The following is a 17,862-nucleotide window of genomic DNA, read 5'->3' on the forward strand; positions in this document are numbered from 1 at the left end:
TTTTGCGTGAGCTTTGCACTGGGTCTCCGCAGGGGGTGTCTTTGCATAAGCGGTGGTTCAGGGGGTGATTACGATGCAGGCTGACCAGAATAAATTATGGAAGAGCATTGACAGTTACATGACTCTGCTAGTACTTCTAGAAGGCGAGCGCTTAGTCCAAATAACACACATGGTCTGAGGCAAGATGGTCGCATTTTTGGGCCATGCGTTGCAGATTCTTTGAGCCAGCATCAGCAGGGGCTCATAGAACCACGATGATTGACGTCCTCTTTGATGTGGCTTGTATTCGTTTACTTCCGACTACACTCACACTTTAGCTGATTCACCCACTGGATGCCTCCACTGCCAGCGAAGAGATCACAGTGCTGTAGCAAGAGTGCTTTTCACTTCAACGTATTTCCTACACTTTGCTAGTAGATTCCACCCTCACCTCCAGCAGTATAGACTTCTCTAGAGTATACCCTTCACCACCCCTGATTTCCACAATATCTTTTGCCTTTAGACTGATTTGCCATGTCTAGTTCTCGCAGCAACAGCCGCAGAAACAGCTACCACTCCTACCATTCTGGCAACAGTAACAGCCGCAGGAACAATTCCCATTCCTACCAAGGTGACCCTCCGCCATCTGATTGGGAGCGCGACCTTCCTCCAAGTCACTGCTCCCGAAGCGTGTACTTCGACAGACCGCCCCCTTACCGCGATTACTATCCCACCGTCACGGAGTCTCCCGGCAGCAGGCGTCAGCAAACCTTCCAGGACTGGCCGTTCCCTCCGCCAGATCCACCGTGGGTAATGGCTCATCCCAGGGCTCCACTGCACCGTACCCACGCTCGTTTTCAACGCCATACTCCAACCCGCGCAGATCTTCAATGTCGTAGTCCTCGGGCAGTGGCATTGCTGGGACCGGCGTCAACACCGGACGCAATGGCGGCATGTACGTAACTACAGGCCCATCGCGGTACTCGCAGAATCTGTTCGGGTATGAACCATACGGTGGACCTCAGAGCAACAGGAACACGTACTACAGCGACAGATATGATCCCTACGCATACAATCCTTCAAGACACAACGGTGGATCGTTTGCCAACATCTACGACCGCTTGGACGCACTGCGTTCGACAGCAGGTCCAAGTGCTCCTTGGTCGTCGTCTAGAAGGTAAATCCGTGGTTGCTTTGTCGTTCTCCCTAGGAAGCTGCTGACTTTTGTTTTGGACGGCCCAACCCGTTGCGCATGCATCCGTCGACGCGTCCTCCAGGTACGCGAGACTAATCCTGATGACTGGCCTTGACCGGTAGGTCGGTCTGGCACATGACCTTGTACAACTGTTGCTCCTTGGGCTCATACCTGCCGATGGTGGTCAGCCTTTTCTTCTTGAATCGGGATCTGACTTTTTGTGCGAAAGTCTGTAGATCCAACGCTTTCTTTTCACTTGCTGCTATGATCCCCAAATCGGCTAGATCCTGTTGAATACAATGAAGAATCATTATTGCCAGTAGCTTTCTTAATTCTTGCCGAAAGAGTTGGTGGCATCAAAGGCTACGCGAACAGAATCGCATCACTGTTTCTAGACCTAGGTCAGAATTGTCTTCGCAGTTGATCATGGCCATGGTTAAGTCACTGTATAAGCCGGCTTTGCACGTTCTTACCTTGGAGATAATTGCAAGTTTATCTAGAATCATTCAGCATCTTACTTACATACTGGCCCCGGCTGTTTCAAGTCGCAATGTTGGAAGGTCTGAAGAACTTGAGCTCACTTGTTACTGCTTTTCCAAAATCCAAAAACTGAGTCCGAATCTTCGTTCATTTCTCAACTATCATGCGGGCGGAAGTGGTATCCAAAAGCACTGACTCTCACAACTTTGAAGTTCAGTCCGCCGAGCCCCTTTGTCTACTTTATGACGCGAAGACCTCGTCGCCCAAATTCCGGTTCTGGTGCCATCTTCTTTGTTAACGCACGCCTTTCACGCCACGCAGGCCTTTCTGTCCGCCGAAGCCTCTTCCTTTGTCTCCAACACCGAGTACCTCGCCACCAACCCATCGCATTGGCACATCCCAAACTCTTCAACTCACGACTCATCACGGCTTCTGTCTCCAAGACCTGCGTAATGGCTCGCCACCGCGTCTCGACGGTGACGGCCATCCTGAGCCTCATCAGTCTCATCTCCGTTGCTCACGCTCAGAGCGCAACAACACCTGCAGCACCAACCACTACCTCCGCATCGCAAAACAGCAGTTCAGGAACCACAGTGGCCTCCAACGCGTCCGCCAGAGCAACGTCACAAGCAGCAGGCAACGCCGTGTCCGTAGTCACGACTTCTGGCAGCAGCACGACGCACACCATCGCCGTGAACAGGGAGAACGGCAAATTCGACCCGGACTCGGTTCTGGCAAATGTAGGCGAGTTTGTCGCTTTCCAGTTCTACCCTGGGAACCACAGCGTGGCGCGCAGCGAGTACGGGTACCCGTGCATCCCGTACAGCTTGTCTGGGAGGAATAGGACGGGACGGGGGTTCTGGAGTGGTTGGAAGCCTTTTGTGGCGGGCGATTTGGTACGTGGGCCCGTTTGTCTTCTGGAAGGTGGATGACTGCGTAGGAATTTGCTGCAAGGCAGCAGTATCACTGGGAGTCGTTGTGTTGAAAGACCATTAACCTGCCTTTCGTCATGAACAGCCCGAGTTCGTCCTTCGCATCAACCGTGTCGAGCCGCTGTGGTATTACGATGCCGCACCGGGATACTGCCAGAGCTATTCCATGGTCGGTGTCATCAATCCTGTGAGTCTCTCTCTTCCCCCGTGTCTTGCGTTTCTTGTCAGATCGTCTCTTCCCAAAGACGACCGAAAGAGGACTAACATCTTCAACAGACAAACACCAACCAACTCGCATTCCAATCCTCTCTTGCGGGAGTAGCGACGCTTGCCCTAGCCCCCGGGGAGCCTCTTCCCACCTCCGCCACGGTCCCTCTCAACTCGTCCACCGCAGCAACCGACGCCAACAACTCGTCATCCCTGTCCGGCGGCGCCATCGCCGGCACCGTCGTCGGCAGCATAGCCGGCCTCACATCGCTCCTCACCCTCATCTTCTTCCTCCTTCGACGTCGCAAGCAGCGCCGCGACAAGGACAGACGGCTCAAAGAAGCAGTGGAGGCGGCTGCGCTCGCCGACTCAATGCCGGCCAATTCGCCCGGTGGCGGCACCATGTCGCCGCGTACCCCGGGGTCTGGCGTCGTACCCGGCCGCGGCATCGACTCTGTGATTTCTGGCGGCTTGTGGTCGGATGGCGAGGGCACTTGGAGAAGCGGCGGCTATCCAGGGCTCGCGGACATCATGGAGTCGCCGTCATACAAGCAAGGGGAGCCGGGAGCAGTGTTTGTCGAAGCGGGAGGCAACGAGGTTGCGGAGCTGAGTCAATTTGGCGACGGGACTGAAGGCAGAGTAGAGTAAGTACTTCTCTCTCTTTATTGTTGCGCCGGGTTGTGGGGCTTTGGATAATACCTTGCAGACTGCTTCTCTCTCGGAGGTTGGATTGGAATTGACACTGTGTTCAACAGGTTACCGACGACGCCGCTACCGACGGATAGGAAGAGGCCGTTCTCACACGAAGGACCATTCGAGATGGAAGAAAAAGAGGAGGAACAGGACGCGAAGCGAAGGAAAGAGAAGCAGTAGGATGGAGTTTGTATTGGAGCATGCCGCGTAGTCCGCAAGAACAAAGGTCCTCTTCACACGCGACACTTGTGCCAGATTTTCAGTTAGAAAGCCAAGAGATGTCTGGGGGCTGAAATCCTATTCAGTGATTGACCAACCAGGCAATTGTCGTACAAGGTCCGCACTGTCTGCGCGGACCGGGCCGCAACGCCTGAAGGATCGGAATCGCCTGTTGGTGATATCGTGGCGTGGTGCTAACCGAGTTTAGAGTCGAAGGCCAGAAAATGTGTGGTTACACAAGAGCGCAGAGCGCAGATCCATTCAGTCAGGTTGATAAGTCAGTTCCGTCTTTCCGCGAGAGCTGACTGGACGAATGTGGCAGTTACTTTTCGGTGCATGTGAGAAAGAGATGTGATGGCGTCGGATCGGACCGTCTACAATGGTCCAGTCCCCGCCTCGAAATTCAATTTTTGGGAGAGATGCTGAATTGTGCGCAAGCTTCCTCGCGCTCCATTTTCGTTGTAGCGAGCGTCGCTTTTGACGGACACCGTAAACACCGCTGCTGCTGATCCAAACATCGTCGAAGTATGAGACGTAGTACACGAGATCCGCCAGGGAATGTTCCTTGCTCCTTACTATGGTATGAGTCGCTGAAAATCGATCCAAAATAAATGACGGAAAACAAACTGAGACATCGAGTCGTTAGCTGTTCGGTCGTTTGCGTTCGGGTTTGCGGCCATGGACAACGAAGCTGCAAAGTCAGTTGGCAACGATTCCCGAAGCGCGCGGAGAAGGGCTGAAGTGATGACAAAGGGGGTTGGGGGGTAGAGGAGTAGTGACATACAAGGACACGTAGCTATGAAATTTATTGGCCATCAACTCTTTGCGCATCCTCATGAGCATAATTTCCATCTCCGCTCTGCTCCTCCCAAACTCTTTCGTAAAGCCTCGCAGTAGAAATGCCTCGCCCCCTTCTAACAGGTTCATCCGCTCCATCGCTCCAATCTTTTTCAGTCTCTTGTCTTTGGGCCACTCGCTCGTCGGCACCTTGACTACCGTTTCTTGTACGTCCACGAAGCCAGCATTGCGCATGTGCTCCTTGAACCGCCGCGGCGCGTGCGCATCCGCCCCGATGGAGTCGCCGATTTCCATAAACGTCTGGCACAGTTCGACGTAACCGGACATCTCGTCCAGCGTGCCGTCGTCGCATTGGGGTACTGCCCACACGCAGCAGAGCTCGAGGTGACCGCCTTCCTTGAGGTGGTCGTAGGCCTGCTGCACGAAGCGCGGCCAGTTGCGCACCGAGAGGTAGCAGTCGCGGCTGTGAATAAAATCGAAGCTGTTTTTGCGAAACTGCCAGTCCATCTCGCAGTCGTCGACTTCAAAATAGCAGTTTGGAGGAGTCCTGGTGGCGTTGGTCAGAGGCGCGGGATAGGCTTTTGCGTGGCTGACGACTTACCATGTTGGTTGCACCGGCGCAATGTCAGTCCCAATAACCTGCACAATGTCAGTTCGCATTCAAATGAGCTGCGTTGGGAATTTTCAAACCTCGGCGGAAGGAAATTGTTCAGCCATGTCGATAGCCCAAATTCCTGAGGCGATTAGTGTTTTGCTTCGGCATGCAGGGTTTGGACGCACCCGTTCCTGTGCCAATGTCTAGTATTTTCTGCGGACTATCACCTATCGGAGCAAGGAAAAGTTTATCCCCTAGCAGCATCGTGTACTTGTGATGTTGCATGTCCACTACAATTGGGTTAATGTGGTTCTTTGAAAGAGAATTTCTTCACTTACAGCGATCGAGCTCCCCTTCGTCGATTGGGCAACCATATTCGTGGCTGCCATATGCCGGGTATATTCGACCATTTTCTTCACGGCCTCTTCGAATCTCGGACGCAATGGAGGTGAGCATGCTCGATGCGCTAGATGGACACAGTCAGTCGCTGGGTAGTCAAGGGATGGAGTGCAGACGTGCCTTGATTCGGCATAGGCTTCGTCCGTGCCATCAGAATGCGACTATGGGAAAGGGTCGTGTCAGATCAGCGTTCCAGTGGCACTCGAGATGCAGGGCCCGAAAGCTTACATCGGGCTCTATGGGCAACGTCGCGTCGAGGGTAGCGGTATCAACATCAGCCATGGCGGACGGCTGTGATGGGCGATGGGTGGACGACTGGACACGGAGCGCTGCGACATGCCGAGGCGGTCTTGTTATAATCCCATCATGGAAGTCTTCTGCCGTCAGTAAAGTTAGCGTCAGAGTCAGAAGCTATGTGTCGCGGGGCCCCGGTCCCTGCATCCGCTGCTGCGCACAATACGCACGCACCCAACTCCGTCCTCCTTGACCTCAACACCTCTTCCCGTCCCTCGCCATCACCATCTTCCCTGCTGCTCCAATGCCAGAGCACCCAATCGCCGCTGCGACATCTCAGCTGCGGCTGGCATCTCCCCGCAGTCTGTCCATCGTTAAAGCTCGACGACAGGCCTCCGCCGAACATGTCGAGAAGTTACCAACACCATGGAACCGGCCGACCACCAGCACGAGCTTCGCTCGCTGGCCGCCAATCTAACTGCTGCCGTCGACGCCTACGCCTCCCTTTCCCACTGTGACGTTCACAGCCGCAACAACCTCATTCGCCTTGCCAAGCAAATCATCAACCATGTCAAGGAGCCTCGGGAGACTGCCTTTGAATACGCCGTCTCGGTCAGCTTTCCTTGCCCTTTGTCTTGATGCCAATTGACCCCGTGCAGATGGCCGAAATGGGCGCTCTCCGCGTCCTGATGGACTGGCGCGCCCTTGACTGCATTCCTGATGACTGCGGCATCTCGTACGCCGAGCTGGCTGAAAAGGTTGACGCCGAGGAGCCGCTGCTGCGTATGATGACCCCTACTCCACACGCTGATCTAAAGTTAACAGCATGATCTGCAGGCCGCATGGCGTGGATGCTTGTCGCTACCGGAATGCTTCAGCAGGTCGGAGCTGACCATGTCGCTCACACCAAGTTTTCAAAAATCTACCGCAATAAAGATCCTCAAGGCATCTTTTTCCAAATAATGTAGAGAGATCCTGGTACCTCTCCAGACATTCCAACATCTTCTGACGTCATCCAGGTTCGATGAGGGAATGGTCCCATACACGCGCTTCTCAGAATACTTTCGAAAGTACGGCAGAAAGGAGCCCATTGAGCCTACACAATCTCCCCATGGCTTCGGCTGGGGACACGAGGGTAAGAACTTTTGGGATATTATCGACGGCGAGCGCCTCGAGGACTTCAACACCAGCATGATGACTCTGGATTCGGTCCTTCCCGTGACTGGCATGTTCCCCTTTAAGTACGTGCTCGAAAATGCTCACCACGTGGATGCCGATGCACCACTCGTTGTTGATGTTGGCGGTGGTAGAGGTCAAGCTTTGATGCGAATCCGAGAGGAGTGTCCAGATGTTCCTGCACAAAGAATGGTCCTGCAAGACCGAGCAGAAGTGATCGAAGATGCAAGGCAAAAAGACATCCCCGAGCTCAGGGGCATGAAGCTGGTGCCGCATAATTTCTTTGATCCCCAGCCGTCAAAGGGTAACGAAGATTTCGGCCGTTTTTCTGGAACTTTCCAAGCTGACTTTGGCCAGGGGCTCTCATCTACTACGTGCGGCGCGTCATGCACGACTGGAGCGACAAGTACAATGCTCAAATTCTCTCCCATCTCTGCGACGCCATGACGTCGCCGCATGCGCGCATCCTCATTACCGACCAAATAATGCCGTCACCGCCAACGACTCTTCCCGCTCAGACCGATCTTTGCATGATGGGCCTTGGCGCCAAAGAGCGCACTGAAAAGGACTGGCACGCGCTCGCCGACTTGTCAGGCCTCGAAGTGGTCAAGTTTTGGAGGAGCTCCAACACCGAAGTGGCCGTGATTGAGTGCAAGAAAGCCGATGATGCACGCACGAGACGTCAGTCTGCCGGATGCAGGTACCAGTAAAAAGTTGATCATAACGAATTGGCCTGCTTGCCACGAGTAGGATCGCCCAAAAGAGCAAAAGCTGGTCTTTCAGTTGCAGTCAGCCGACATGTACAGTTGCTTCTGTCCACCTTTTGGAGCGTGGATAGATGGCATTGGCTCTGGAAGCGCTTTTAATTTCCTGTCCCAGTAAATTATCACTAGATTTAATTGGCCCATTTTCAAAAAGAAAAAGGGGGGGTTTCAAGGGCCACGAACTGTCTCAAGAGCACGTTTGACAGAAAAGATTCGTCCTGCACTTACCTCAGGTAGGAAGTTGGAAACCCGGATTGCTTCATCAAGCAGGAAACAATGAAAGGAATCACAACTCCTCTCCCGCACTTTGACTTGGCCACGCACAGTGAGCATCCCACAGACTTACCTCACGCAAAAGCTCCGAGTGAGCAATCCAAAACAACGCTCCGCAGATCCCCCAATGCGCCTACATAATTCTTCAGCACCTCTTTCCATACGCCACGCAGCGCTACTGCAGCGCAGCCTATAGCGCAGCACACATCCCAATCGACCAGTATCTGGCCCAGAGACCAGCCATCCCTGCCCACCCCTGCTACGTATCCCCGCATAAGGTAGACCCGCGGACGGGGGGCGCGGGAAGTCTGTCTAGACCAGGCAGAGAGTCCAGACCGGGACAGCCAGGCAGGTTGCCTAAAGATTGCCGAACATGGCATCTGTGACGTCGCGCCGTGTGCGGATGCTGCGCTGGCAGCAGAGGGCCGTTGAAGGGTGCTCCTTGGACCGAGTCGCTTGGCGAGCAACGTATTCTGAGCTTAACTGACTGCGAGTGTCGAGGTGCTCCTGATGCTGCTGGTCGCTGGTCGGAGTCGGAGTGGTATCGCCGATTCTTGAGAAGAGGGTTGCGGGAGACTGGGTTGTGTCGCCATATTCTGGTCCACATTGAATGCCTTCGCTGTGCTCGTGTCATACGCGCCCCCCAATTTCTTCGTGGTGTGGCGAGCACACATGATGTCGCACCCGTCCCGTATACATCTTTGCATTTCATTCGCGTGGTTTCACTCCGGCTGGCCTTCTTCCATTGCCACGCGTGCAACCAAGACCTCAGCGCACTCGCTGCTGTTGACCACCCACGTCGCTCCCACTCGATCGCCATCGGCGGTTGCTATGCTTGGTTGGCTGACCGGCGCGGCGACGGGACGCCTCTCAGCACCCTTTAATCCGTGGGTGTGATGTGAGCCGGGCGGACCTGCTTCCGTCGCCGCAGGGCATCTCGAACTCAGCATGTGGCCATCTGCCAGGCTGTCTGTGTACGCACTCAAGTGAGCGGGGGAGTGGCGCGGCGTGGCGTGGCGTCTGGGTAGAGAGCGAGACGTTGGAGGAGTGAGGTGAGGCACGGGAGCCGCGCATTGCAGCGGCTGTACGGATATCGAGCTGAGTGAGCTCGACTGAGGTGTCGAGAGCGCCGTGCGTCGTTGGGCGAGGTGCGAGGAAAACGAATATGGAAAGTTGATGTGCAGGTTACGTAGCTGTCGACGCAGGGGAGGACAAATTTTCTTTGGGCCTTTGGTTACACAACAGCCGAAACACGACGCGACATGATCTATAAAAAAGCATCAAAGTGACGAAAGCTGGCGGCGAACATGCTGATAGCGAGGGCCGGTCTTCCGTTTTAGAGGTCCGTATCATGACCATTTGCGCTTCGATTACCCTCAACGGCAACGCAACCGCGCAGTCAAGAGACGGACGTCGGTCGACGGACGCTTTGACAAGAAAAGAGCCCTGAAGCGATCTCCCGAGCGGAGACCACCAGACTCCAGTGGACCGACGGCGGAGAAGACTCCACGAAAGCCCGGACAACCCTCGACCGCACCGGCCAGTTGTCGGCCGCCGGCCGGCGGCTTTCCCTTCACGATTCTTCCGCCTGCACCTCTGCTCCCCGGGCCCAACGATCTTCACCATGTGCGAAGAGAGTCTTCTTCAGAGTTTTTTCTCCTCTTTGCAGACTTTTCTTGCCTTTGTCGGCATCCAATGGCCTCGACCCACCTTGTTGTCCCTGGCCCTGGGTCCACGGCGGACGGACCAGGTACCCTCTCCCAGCCTGCGACATAAATCTTTGACACTTGTTGTCCTCACATCTTGATCTTTTGGACTTGCCAAATTTCCTTGCCAGGCAATCATCATGGCTGAACAGCAACCCCAAACCGTCAGCCCCAGCCTCTCAGGCCAGGAGAAGCACAGCACCCGTAATGGAGGCTTGTCTGCTCTGGCCGTCTTCCTCAGTGTAGTCGCGTCGACGGGTGGCTTCATGTTTGGCTACCAGTCTGGTCAGATCTCTGGTATGATCCATGACCTACTGAATATGCAGCAAAACGCTGATTGGTTCATCAGGCTTTCTGGAAATGGAAAACTACAAGAGGCGATTCGGTGAACCGCAAGCCGATGGGTCACACACGTTCAGCGCATCTCGTCAAGGTGCCATTGTCGGCTTGTTCAGCATTGGTTGCTTGGTCGGCTGTCTGGTTGCCGGCAAAGTCGCCGACGTCCTTGGTCGCCGCCTGACCATTTCCCTCTGTGCTTTTGTCGCCATTGTCGGCAGCATTATCGAAGTTGCGTCCACGACGCACTGGGCTCAATTTGCCGTCGGCCGGTTGGTCGACGGTATGGGCATTGGCGCCATCTCCGTGACGGTGCCCATGTATCAGTCTGAAAGCGCGCCACCGGCCATCCGCGGTCCGCTCATTGCGCTGTATCAGCTCTTCGTCACCCTCGGCATTTGGTTTGCCGAAATCGTCAATTTTGGAACCGAGACGCGGTCTGACAGCGGCTCCTGGAGAATCACGGGCGGCCTTTCCTTCGCCTTTGCACTGATTCTGGGCGTGGGTATTTTGTTCCTTCCCGAGTCACCACGCTACGCATACCGTGCCGGCCGTCCGGACGAAGCGAGGCAAACAATGGCCAGATTGGCCAACCTGGAGCCGTATGACCCTGTGATCGAAGCCGAAATCAAAGAGATTCAACAGAAGCTCGATGAGGACAAGGCCAACTCTTCTTCCGGACACCCGTGGTGTAAGTTGCCTCGAATTCCATCACTAGGTCCCAGGCTCACATTTGAAAATCAGACGAAATATTTACTGCACCGCGTATGCTCTACCGCACAGCTTTGGGTGTCGTTATCCAGGCTGGCTCTCAACTCACGGGTGCCAACTACTACTTCTACTACGGCACGACCATCTTCTCCGCGACCGGCCTGCAAAATTCGTTCGAAACCCAAGTCATTCTGGGCTCTGTCAACGTCTTTTGCACCTTTGGCGGCATCTACGTGGCCCAAAAGTGCGGCCGCCGCATCTCGCTCATGGTCGGCGCGGCCTGGATGTTCATGTGCTTCATGGTATTTTCGTTCGTTGGGCAGTACCTGCTGAACCACGACGACCCGCAATCGACGCCGACGGCAGGCAACATCATGATCGTCTTTGCGTGCCTGTTCCTGGCGGCGTTCGCGACAACGTGGGGACCGCTGTCGTGGGCCGTCGTCGCTGAGCTGTACCCCAGCGCGTACCGGGCTAAGTGCATGGCCCTGGCCACAGCGTCCAACTGGCTCTTTAACTTTCTCATTAGCTTCTTCACCCGCTTCATCACGGACGCGATTGACTACTTTTACGGCCTCATCTTTGCCGGCTGCTGCTTTGCCCTCATCTTCATCGTCTTCTTTTTCGTCATGGAAAGCCAGGGTCGCTCTCTCGAGGAGATTGATACTATGTACACGCTCAAGGTCAACCCCATTACGAGCGCGAAGTGGCGGCCGCAGAAGGAGGCGCCGCCGGCGGGTGAGTAGCTCAGAGTGGAGCTCAAGAGCTGCTGCGACGAATAATCCGTCACATTGTCGTTTTGTTTATTGGGAAAAGAAAAGTTTAATAGACTGATTTGTTTGCGCATTTGCGATGGATACCACCAGGCGAATTGGCGCAACCTGAAGACTTCGCGTGCATTCTTTCTGGCAAAAGAGCGGGCATGGTCAAGAATATGGGGACTCATAGATTTAGACTGCATTTTAGACTCACCACACAAATAGGCATGAAGAGATTATATACACCACCAACGACCGCATTGGTCCATTAGTTATTATGATGGCCGCCGCTTTCGTACGGTCACAAGATCAGCTACATATGTATGTATAAGCAAATAGAAAAAGGCAAATATCCATCTTCGCCTCTGTGCGCCTCCTGCATCGTGTAATCTATGTCCCAACTTTGTAAGCCGACCGCTGTACGTCACAATTTCTTTCGCCATCCTGCATGTTGTAAGACAACCGAACCGAGAAGGAATCCGAAAGATGACGCGAAAAGTGTGCCGTATCAAAATGCTGTTGAGTCGTAGTTTTCTTTTTGCGCGCAGAGAAGGAAGGGATGAGAGAGAACAAAGAAGAGAAAAGAGATGGAGGGCGAGCGGAGTTGGGATGGGTTCAAGAAGCAACAAACGGCGAAGGAAACTCCAGCACAACGAGCACCACAGCCAAATCACTGCTCACGTTTTTTTCTCGCTTCACTTCCACCAATTGCAAAGGCCAAGTTGCGTCTTCTGTCGATCAAAAATCATCTTGCTTTTTTCGTTCGTTCTCGCACGCTATCATCAACGTCGTCGTCATCGTCATCATCATTACGCTTCGCCAGCATCCCATCTCCCCCGCTTCCTCTTCTTCTCTCGCCACCACCACCCAAAACACGCGAGCGTCGGAACTCCTCTCTCAGTCAGCTAATTGACCTCGACGAGGTCGGGCGGTGGCGGGGGCGGCGGCTCGTCAATCAAGCTGTCGCTCCACAGGCAGTCGAAGACGTGCTGCCCGTAGCTCGGCGGCGTGATTTGGTCCCACAGGTCGCTGCCGCAAAGCAGCGATGGGGATGAGGACGAGGCGTTCGCGACGCTGGGGGGCGGTAGGAAGAGTTTGGGGCGGAATTTCATCGTCATCTGGATTCATTCGGTCAGTCGCCTAGGTTTGGATGCAGAGGTGTTGACTACGCGGTGGTAGTGTTGGTGGCTTACCTCGCTGGAGTGCTTGTCGGCGTTGATCAGCTCGACGGTAATGTAGAGCAGGTGGCGCGACTTGATGCGCTCGCTGTCAATGTCTTGCACCGTGATGTACGGTGTGCTAGGCACTGGCAGCTCGACGCGGAAGCTGAGAGCTTCGTCCTCGAGCACGACGGGCGCGTTGGTGCTGCCTGCCTCCTCGGCCGCACTGTCTTCCTCTGCCGACTCAGCAGACGAATCCTCATTGACTTCCCGCACCGCCGCGTTCCTCCTCTTCTCAACGACATTGGGCTCCGCTTTCGTCGTCGTCGTCAAGACGGACTTTCTCGTGCTGTGATTCTGCCACGGCTCGCCATCCTTGTAGACGATGAGCAGTACCTCTTCGACGAGGTCGAGCCGGATCTTGCCAATCTGCAGGCCGCGCTGCAGCGGCGTGAGGCGAAAGTCGATGGGGATGGCCGAGCCAATGTACGTGTAGGGGTTGTGCAGCGAGATGGTGTAGCTCAGCTTCTCGGCCCACACGTCCTGGTGGATCTGCTGCGGCAAAAAGTTCAGGTCCGGCCCCGGCAGCGGCGGCGTCTTGATGATGCGGATGTGCTCCTTGCAGTGCTGGTCTTTGGACAAGATCCCCGTGTATACTGTTGCGCTGACATTGTATTTGACGTAGGAGTCTGGCAGTCTTTCAATCGTCTCCGGCAGCGCGTTGGGGTCAAGTGGGAAGGAAAATGGCCATTGGTAAGTCCCCGATTTGAATCTTGTGCCCGGAAGCCTGCCCTTGGACGTCTCGAACAGAGTTTGTTGGAGCAGAATCAGTCGCTCTCGCTGGTGGACGTATGCAGGAGTCATTGAATATGTCATCCATCTGGTTTGAGGTTAGTCTGGCATGGATTGGCGTCGCGGGAGTGGAACTTGGGGGGGGGGGGGGGGGGGGGATGGGTAGCGCGTACGCGACTTTCCGCAGACCTTCGAAAGTGATTTTGACCGCGTTGATGGAGAGTCCATGGCGGACGTGGAGAACGACATGACCGCTCACACTGGCCTTTTGTCTCTCGCCGTCCTGTTGGCTCAGGACTACTGTGGGAGAGTCTAGTCTGGACGTGGTCAACTGGAAGAAATTTGGAAGCAAACAAGAGCCCTTACATGATTTGCAAGTTTGACTTGACCATTTCCTCGGCTAGCACACTACGCATAAAGAGCATTTGTTTTTCAGGATCTAGGAGGCTCGGGGGTGTGCAGTGATATATAGTCATGAGTGAATGAAGGCCCAATAAATCGTTTCCCCCCCGCTAGTTTAACAACAAGGAAAGCTGTGTGACGTCCCAGCGACGACGGTAGTAGCAATCAGTAGCCAGAGCCGACTTGTTGCGCTTGATGCGGGTGGCACATGAGACGGGCGTTGTTCGCGCGCCTGGAGATCGGCAGCACTTGCACAAACCAAGCGGCGGGGAATGCGTGCCCGCGGCGGCGTCGACACAGACCGGTTGCACTCAGCACCTCAGGAATCGACAAAGCCCTTTTTGGACCTCTAGTGCTCGACGCCTCGCCCCGGCTCCGCGCGTGATGGCATGGATCATGGCCTTTTATCATCATGGGATGTCAACCGGAACCACCCGCCCACCCATCCACCTGCACTTGTCCAACGTCCCTGTCGTGAGACCCTCGGCGGCTGCGCTTCCCAATCGGGCTGGCCCGATCGCTCAAAGCCAGGCAAAGACGTCGTCGATGCCGACGGTCCTTTGCAGCGCTGCACGCGCCCATGTTTGTCTCATGGCCTCTCTGTTTTGTCAGCCCGTCTCCGCGCATTCGTAGCGACTTAAGCGTTCTGCCGGTCGTCATCGTCGCCGTCGTCAGGTCGTGCGAGATGATGCGCGCGGTGCGGTACGTGGGGTTGACGTGCAGCCTAGTACCTGCAAGGCAAGGGATATGCTAAGACGACCATTTCATCATCACCCATGTCGTCTCCCTGCCTGCCCGAGAACGCGTATGACGCTGCCTTGGTCCAGCACGAAATCCAGCCAAAGGTAAGTGTCTTTTTTTCTCATGGTGTAGCGCTTGCGCATGGCGAAAAAGGACATTATCCCCCTTTACAGTAAAGCCGTCTTCGTCGTAGTCTGTTGATCATTTTCATCATCGGATTCGCTGTTGTCCCTTTGCGCGCCACTTTCATGTGCTTTGCGATGGAAACCTGGAAATGGTTTTGATGGCCAACTCGACGGGAGACGACGTTGAGTCAAGGTGCAGATCTGGCCGGGTCGAAGACTGAATGCATCTCGAGGTGCGATTGGAAATGCAGGGCAGCTTTTTGAGGCCCAAATTTTGCTGTGCTCTCAACAAGGAGGTCGAAGAGTCCCGATCAAAGCTATTTTTACACTTAGGGTTCATGCATCGAATCGAACAAATTCAATAAACCTGGCCTGTGATTAGCGGCTGATTCGAATCTCGACTTCTAGGATACTCCTGCTCACCCAAACGTCCAGAACAGTTGATCGAACACGCTCAGAAGGTGGAAAAACTAACACCGTTGTAGCGCAGTGGGGATTCGTTTGATGCAAAGACATCTGTAGTTGCTGCGGAGTATATCACTCCGTGTCAACTGCGTCTTCAAGAACAAATGACTTTCTGAAGTTGGTGATCCAAAGCATGCGCGAGACTGTCCTGGTGTAGGGCATGACTTGGCATGGTGGAGTAGGTATTCAGACCGGCACCAGAAACTCCGGACCTTGAAATTTTGGACTTGAACAGTGATCAGAGTGCGTCCAAACCCGCCGAATTTTGAAGAAACAGCTGTGTGGAGAGGTCATTCCTTGTTCACGATCCTGCGGGGTTTTGGTCTTCATAAATTGGTTTTTCTTCCTTAACTAGCACGTACGACCATAGCAGGTAGAAAGCTCGGAACCCCGTCCGCTCTTCCATAGATTAGCTACCTTGCGGTCGATTAGTAGCTGCGTGGGTGACTAGCAGCGAATCCCGACTATTGTACGTTTTTTTTGCACTCTGTTTTGCAGTGTTGTTTTGTGGGTCTTGCGATGGGGGCTCGCTTCCACGCGGCAGGTCCGAGCGCGTACCTTACCCTGACGCCACAGACGCCACAATAACGACACTCTCGACCGATTCTGATGAACATTCGATTCAGCTCGCTATTTGATTCACTTGTTTGCTTTTGGGGCTGTGCATGCAGGCTGGACTGACCGAAACCCTCGCCGTCGTTGCGTCCAACAAGTCCAACTCGCCAGGCATCCTTCAGATTTCGCCTTCAGGTGCTCTGCTCTTGGGGCTGTACTGTCATACATACTCCTCCACACCAGGCAGAGTCGCCACTCCGTTGAGCAATTGCCTCAGACGATGCAATGAAAGAAGGGCCAGAGCTGTAAGTCGCTGGAGAGAGCGGCCCGGATCGCTCCATCTTTTGCCTCTATCGCGTCGGTACACAAGTCAGAACTATGCTACGTGTGCAACATGCCAAGGGGGAGGGAGCTTCGAGATCTCTGAAATGTGCAGCCACGACCATCAGCCTTGTCAGATCTCAAAATTTTCCGGGTCTAGAACGGCAACCCAAGAACAACGCGTGGACCTGAGGCTTTGAAGAGTAACACACAACGTCCAGAAATCTAGACCACCAACGTGAGATTCTACAAAACTGCTGCTCGAGACGAAAACTCTACGGATTGAAAAGCCACGAAACCTCTGGACCACATCTAGACAACTGGAAAGGTAACGCAAGGCATACACAACGCAGCCCGCCTGAACGTGTTCTCGCTGAACGTGGAGAGCTCCGTCGACTCAACCAAATTCTCGCCAACGGAAGTTTCCATGCAGCCGCATGTTTTGAAGTTTTGGCTGGCAGATATCGATTTCAGTCTTGCAACACTGCCGGGAAGAGACTTTCTGCAGCGGCCCGTGTGTACATGAGCTTGGCACCTGCTTGGGCTGCTCCATTGGGTGGGAAATCATTTTCGAGAGAAACCATCACATCATCCGGACGAAGGGAGCATCGAGGATGAGGGTGTTGTGGCGAGCGGCAGGTTTTGTGAAGGGAGCCTTGAGATGTGTCTTCATTTCCGGAGACTCGTCAGGCTGACACGGCCAGCTAGAGTCCAGATAAGTATCCATGAGAATCCTTTCCATTTCCATCCAAAGTCCACATTCGACACACTTCCTGCGAAAATGAAGTCCATCAAAATTCTTTGCTTGCATGGCATGGGGGTCAATGCGGAGATATTTGCTTTACAGACGGGTAGATCGCCTCAAACCCTATCACCCCACATTCAGTCCCACCGTTTGACAATTTCATGAATTGCAGCACCTTTCCGCCGGTTACTACCTTCTGATTATGAGTTCACCTTCCTCGAAGGTCGATTCGAGTGCGAGCCCGCCCCTGGAGTGTCGGGGATCTTTACAGGCCCATATAGCTGCTGGTACGACACACCAACGACTGCCAAAGTGGCCAAAGCGCACGAGTACGTCCTTGAAGTCATTCGCGAAAAGGGGCCCTTCCATGGTGTGATGGGCTTTAGTCAAGGCGGTGCCTTGGCCGCTTCGATCCTGCTGCACCACAAGCTCACAGGGATACCGCCTCCCTTTGAATTCGCCGTTTTCATTTGCTCGCCAATTCCATTCTCGCACTCACTATCCGCTGGAATCGACACGAGGGCCTATTTTGGATCTCCCTCACGCGCCCCTGTTCGACCTGGCTGCCCAGATGAGGTACCGCAGTATCTCATCACCGATCCGGTTTATCTCCGGGGCGAAGAAAGACTGGCGGAACTGAAGATGAAGAGGAAGAAGCAGCAGGTCCTGGCAAGCCTGAATGACGGTTTCTCAAAGCCTTCGAGGGAAGCTTTTTACCAAATGTTTCATCCCACTGTCGACTTGATCCGCATCGACATCCCTACCGTGCACGTTATCGGGAGGAGGGACAAATGGAGGAACCACTCACTGGATCTGGTGGCACTGTGCGCTGTGGGATCTTGTACGCTGTTTGAGCACCATGGGGAGCATGAGATTCCAAAGGAGATTGGCGAGGACATGTGCGATTTGATCGAGGCGATTGTCGCCTTAACTCATTGAGTTGGGGCCTGGATTCTTGGACCATCTTGTTTTGACACTGGATCAATGCATCTTCAAACCCCCAACACCAGCCGCCTGCTTTGACTTATGACAATCTGCAACTGTCCAGTCCACCTGGCACTCCTCTGTGTGCAAAATCATGAGAGCAGCAGGTCGGTCGAC

The 17,862-nt window shown here is 54.3% G+C and overlaps 7 protein-coding genes across 7 annotated transcripts; 4 read left to right on the forward strand and 3 right to left on the reverse strand.

The window, feature by feature from the left end:
• Positions 1-2,106: 2,106 nt before the first annotated feature.
• Positions 2,107-4,074, forward strand: IWZ02DRAFT_496469 (uncharacterized protein; the record flags this gene model as incomplete). The annotated part of the gene is made up of 4 exons (XM_066770169.1): positions 2,107-2,550; positions 2,672-2,773; positions 2,863-3,437; positions 3,549-4,074. 4 exons carry the CDS (start codon positions 2,107-2,109, stop codon positions 3,664-3,666), a joined length of 1,239 nt encoding a protein of 412 aa, XP_066626000.1. The 3' UTR covers positions 3,667-4,074.
• Positions 4,075-4,280: 206 nt separating this feature from the next.
• IWZ02DRAFT_126038 (S-adenosyl-L-methionine-dependent methyltransferase) lies at positions 4,281-5,968 on the reverse strand. The gene is made up of 8 exons (XM_066761549.1): positions 5,726-5,968; positions 5,618-5,658; positions 5,437-5,564; positions 5,284-5,388; positions 5,194-5,237; positions 5,105-5,142; positions 4,490-5,050; positions 4,281-4,396 (listed from the first exon to the last, which is right to left on the reverse strand). The coding sequence occupies exons 1-8, from the start codon at positions 5,777-5,779 to the stop codon at positions 4,348-4,350; spliced, it is 1,020 nt and encodes a 339-aa protein (XP_066626001.1). The 5' UTR covers positions 5,780-5,968; the 3' UTR covers positions 4,281-4,347.
• A 189-nt stretch (positions 5,969-6,157) lies between these two features.
• On the forward strand, positions 6,158-8,104 carry IWZ02DRAFT_511228 (S-adenosyl-L-methionine-dependent methyltransferase; the record flags this gene model as incomplete). Its single annotated transcript, XM_066770524.1, has 5 exons — positions 6,158-6,343; positions 6,391-6,514; positions 6,569-6,695; positions 6,751-7,211; positions 7,265-8,104. 5 exons carry the CDS (start codon positions 6,158-6,160, stop codon positions 7,615-7,617), a joined length of 1,251 nt encoding a protein of 416 aa, XP_066626002.1. The 3' UTR covers positions 7,618-8,104.
• On the reverse strand, positions 8,104-8,946 carry IWZ02DRAFT_125999 (uncharacterized protein). The gene has a single exon (XM_066761546.1). It carries the CDS (start codon positions 8,762-8,764, stop codon positions 8,204-8,206), a length of 561 nt encoding a protein of 186 aa, XP_066626003.1. The 5' UTR covers positions 8,765-8,946; the 3' UTR covers positions 8,104-8,203.
• A 734-nt stretch (positions 8,947-9,680) lies between these two features.
• On the forward strand, positions 9,681-11,711 carry IWZ02DRAFT_126012 (general substrate transporter). Its single transcript, XM_066761547.1, has 3 exons — positions 9,681-9,947; positions 10,000-10,677; positions 10,731-11,711. The coding sequence occupies exons 1-3, from the start codon at positions 9,791-9,793 to the stop codon at positions 11,441-11,443; spliced, it is 1,548 nt and encodes a 515-aa protein (XP_066626004.1). The 5' UTR covers positions 9,681-9,790; the 3' UTR covers positions 11,444-11,711.
• A 418-nt stretch (positions 11,712-12,129) lies between these two features.
• Positions 12,130-14,040, reverse strand: IWZ02DRAFT_126028 (uncharacterized protein). The gene is made up of 4 exons (XM_066761548.1): positions 13,774-14,040; positions 13,581-13,724; positions 12,649-13,495; positions 12,130-12,573 (listed from the first exon to the last, which is right to left on the reverse strand). The coding sequence occupies exons 1-4, from the start codon at positions 13,881-13,883 to the stop codon at positions 12,361-12,363; spliced, it is 1,314 nt and encodes a 437-aa protein (XP_066626005.1). The 5' UTR covers positions 13,884-14,040; the 3' UTR covers positions 12,130-12,360.
• Positions 14,041-16,797: 2,757 nt separating this feature from the next.
• IWZ02DRAFT_429867 (serine hydrolase FSH) lies at positions 16,798-17,700 on the forward strand (the record flags this gene model as incomplete). Its single annotated transcript, XM_066766017.1, has 2 exons — positions 16,798-16,867; positions 16,934-17,700. The coding sequence occupies 2 exons, from the start codon at positions 16,798-16,800 to the stop codon at positions 17,698-17,700; spliced, it is 837 nt and encodes a 278-aa protein (XP_066626006.1).
• Positions 17,701-17,862: the final 162 nt, after the last annotated feature.

This window comes from Phyllosticta citriasiana (genome assembly GCF_038021145.1).
Source record: "Phyllosticta citriasiana strain CBS 120426 chromosome Unknown IWZ02scaffold_2, whole genome shotgun sequence".
Taxonomy (NCBI): Eukaryota; Fungi; Ascomycota; class Dothideomycetes; order Botryosphaeriales; family Phyllostictaceae; genus Phyllosticta; species Phyllosticta citriasiana.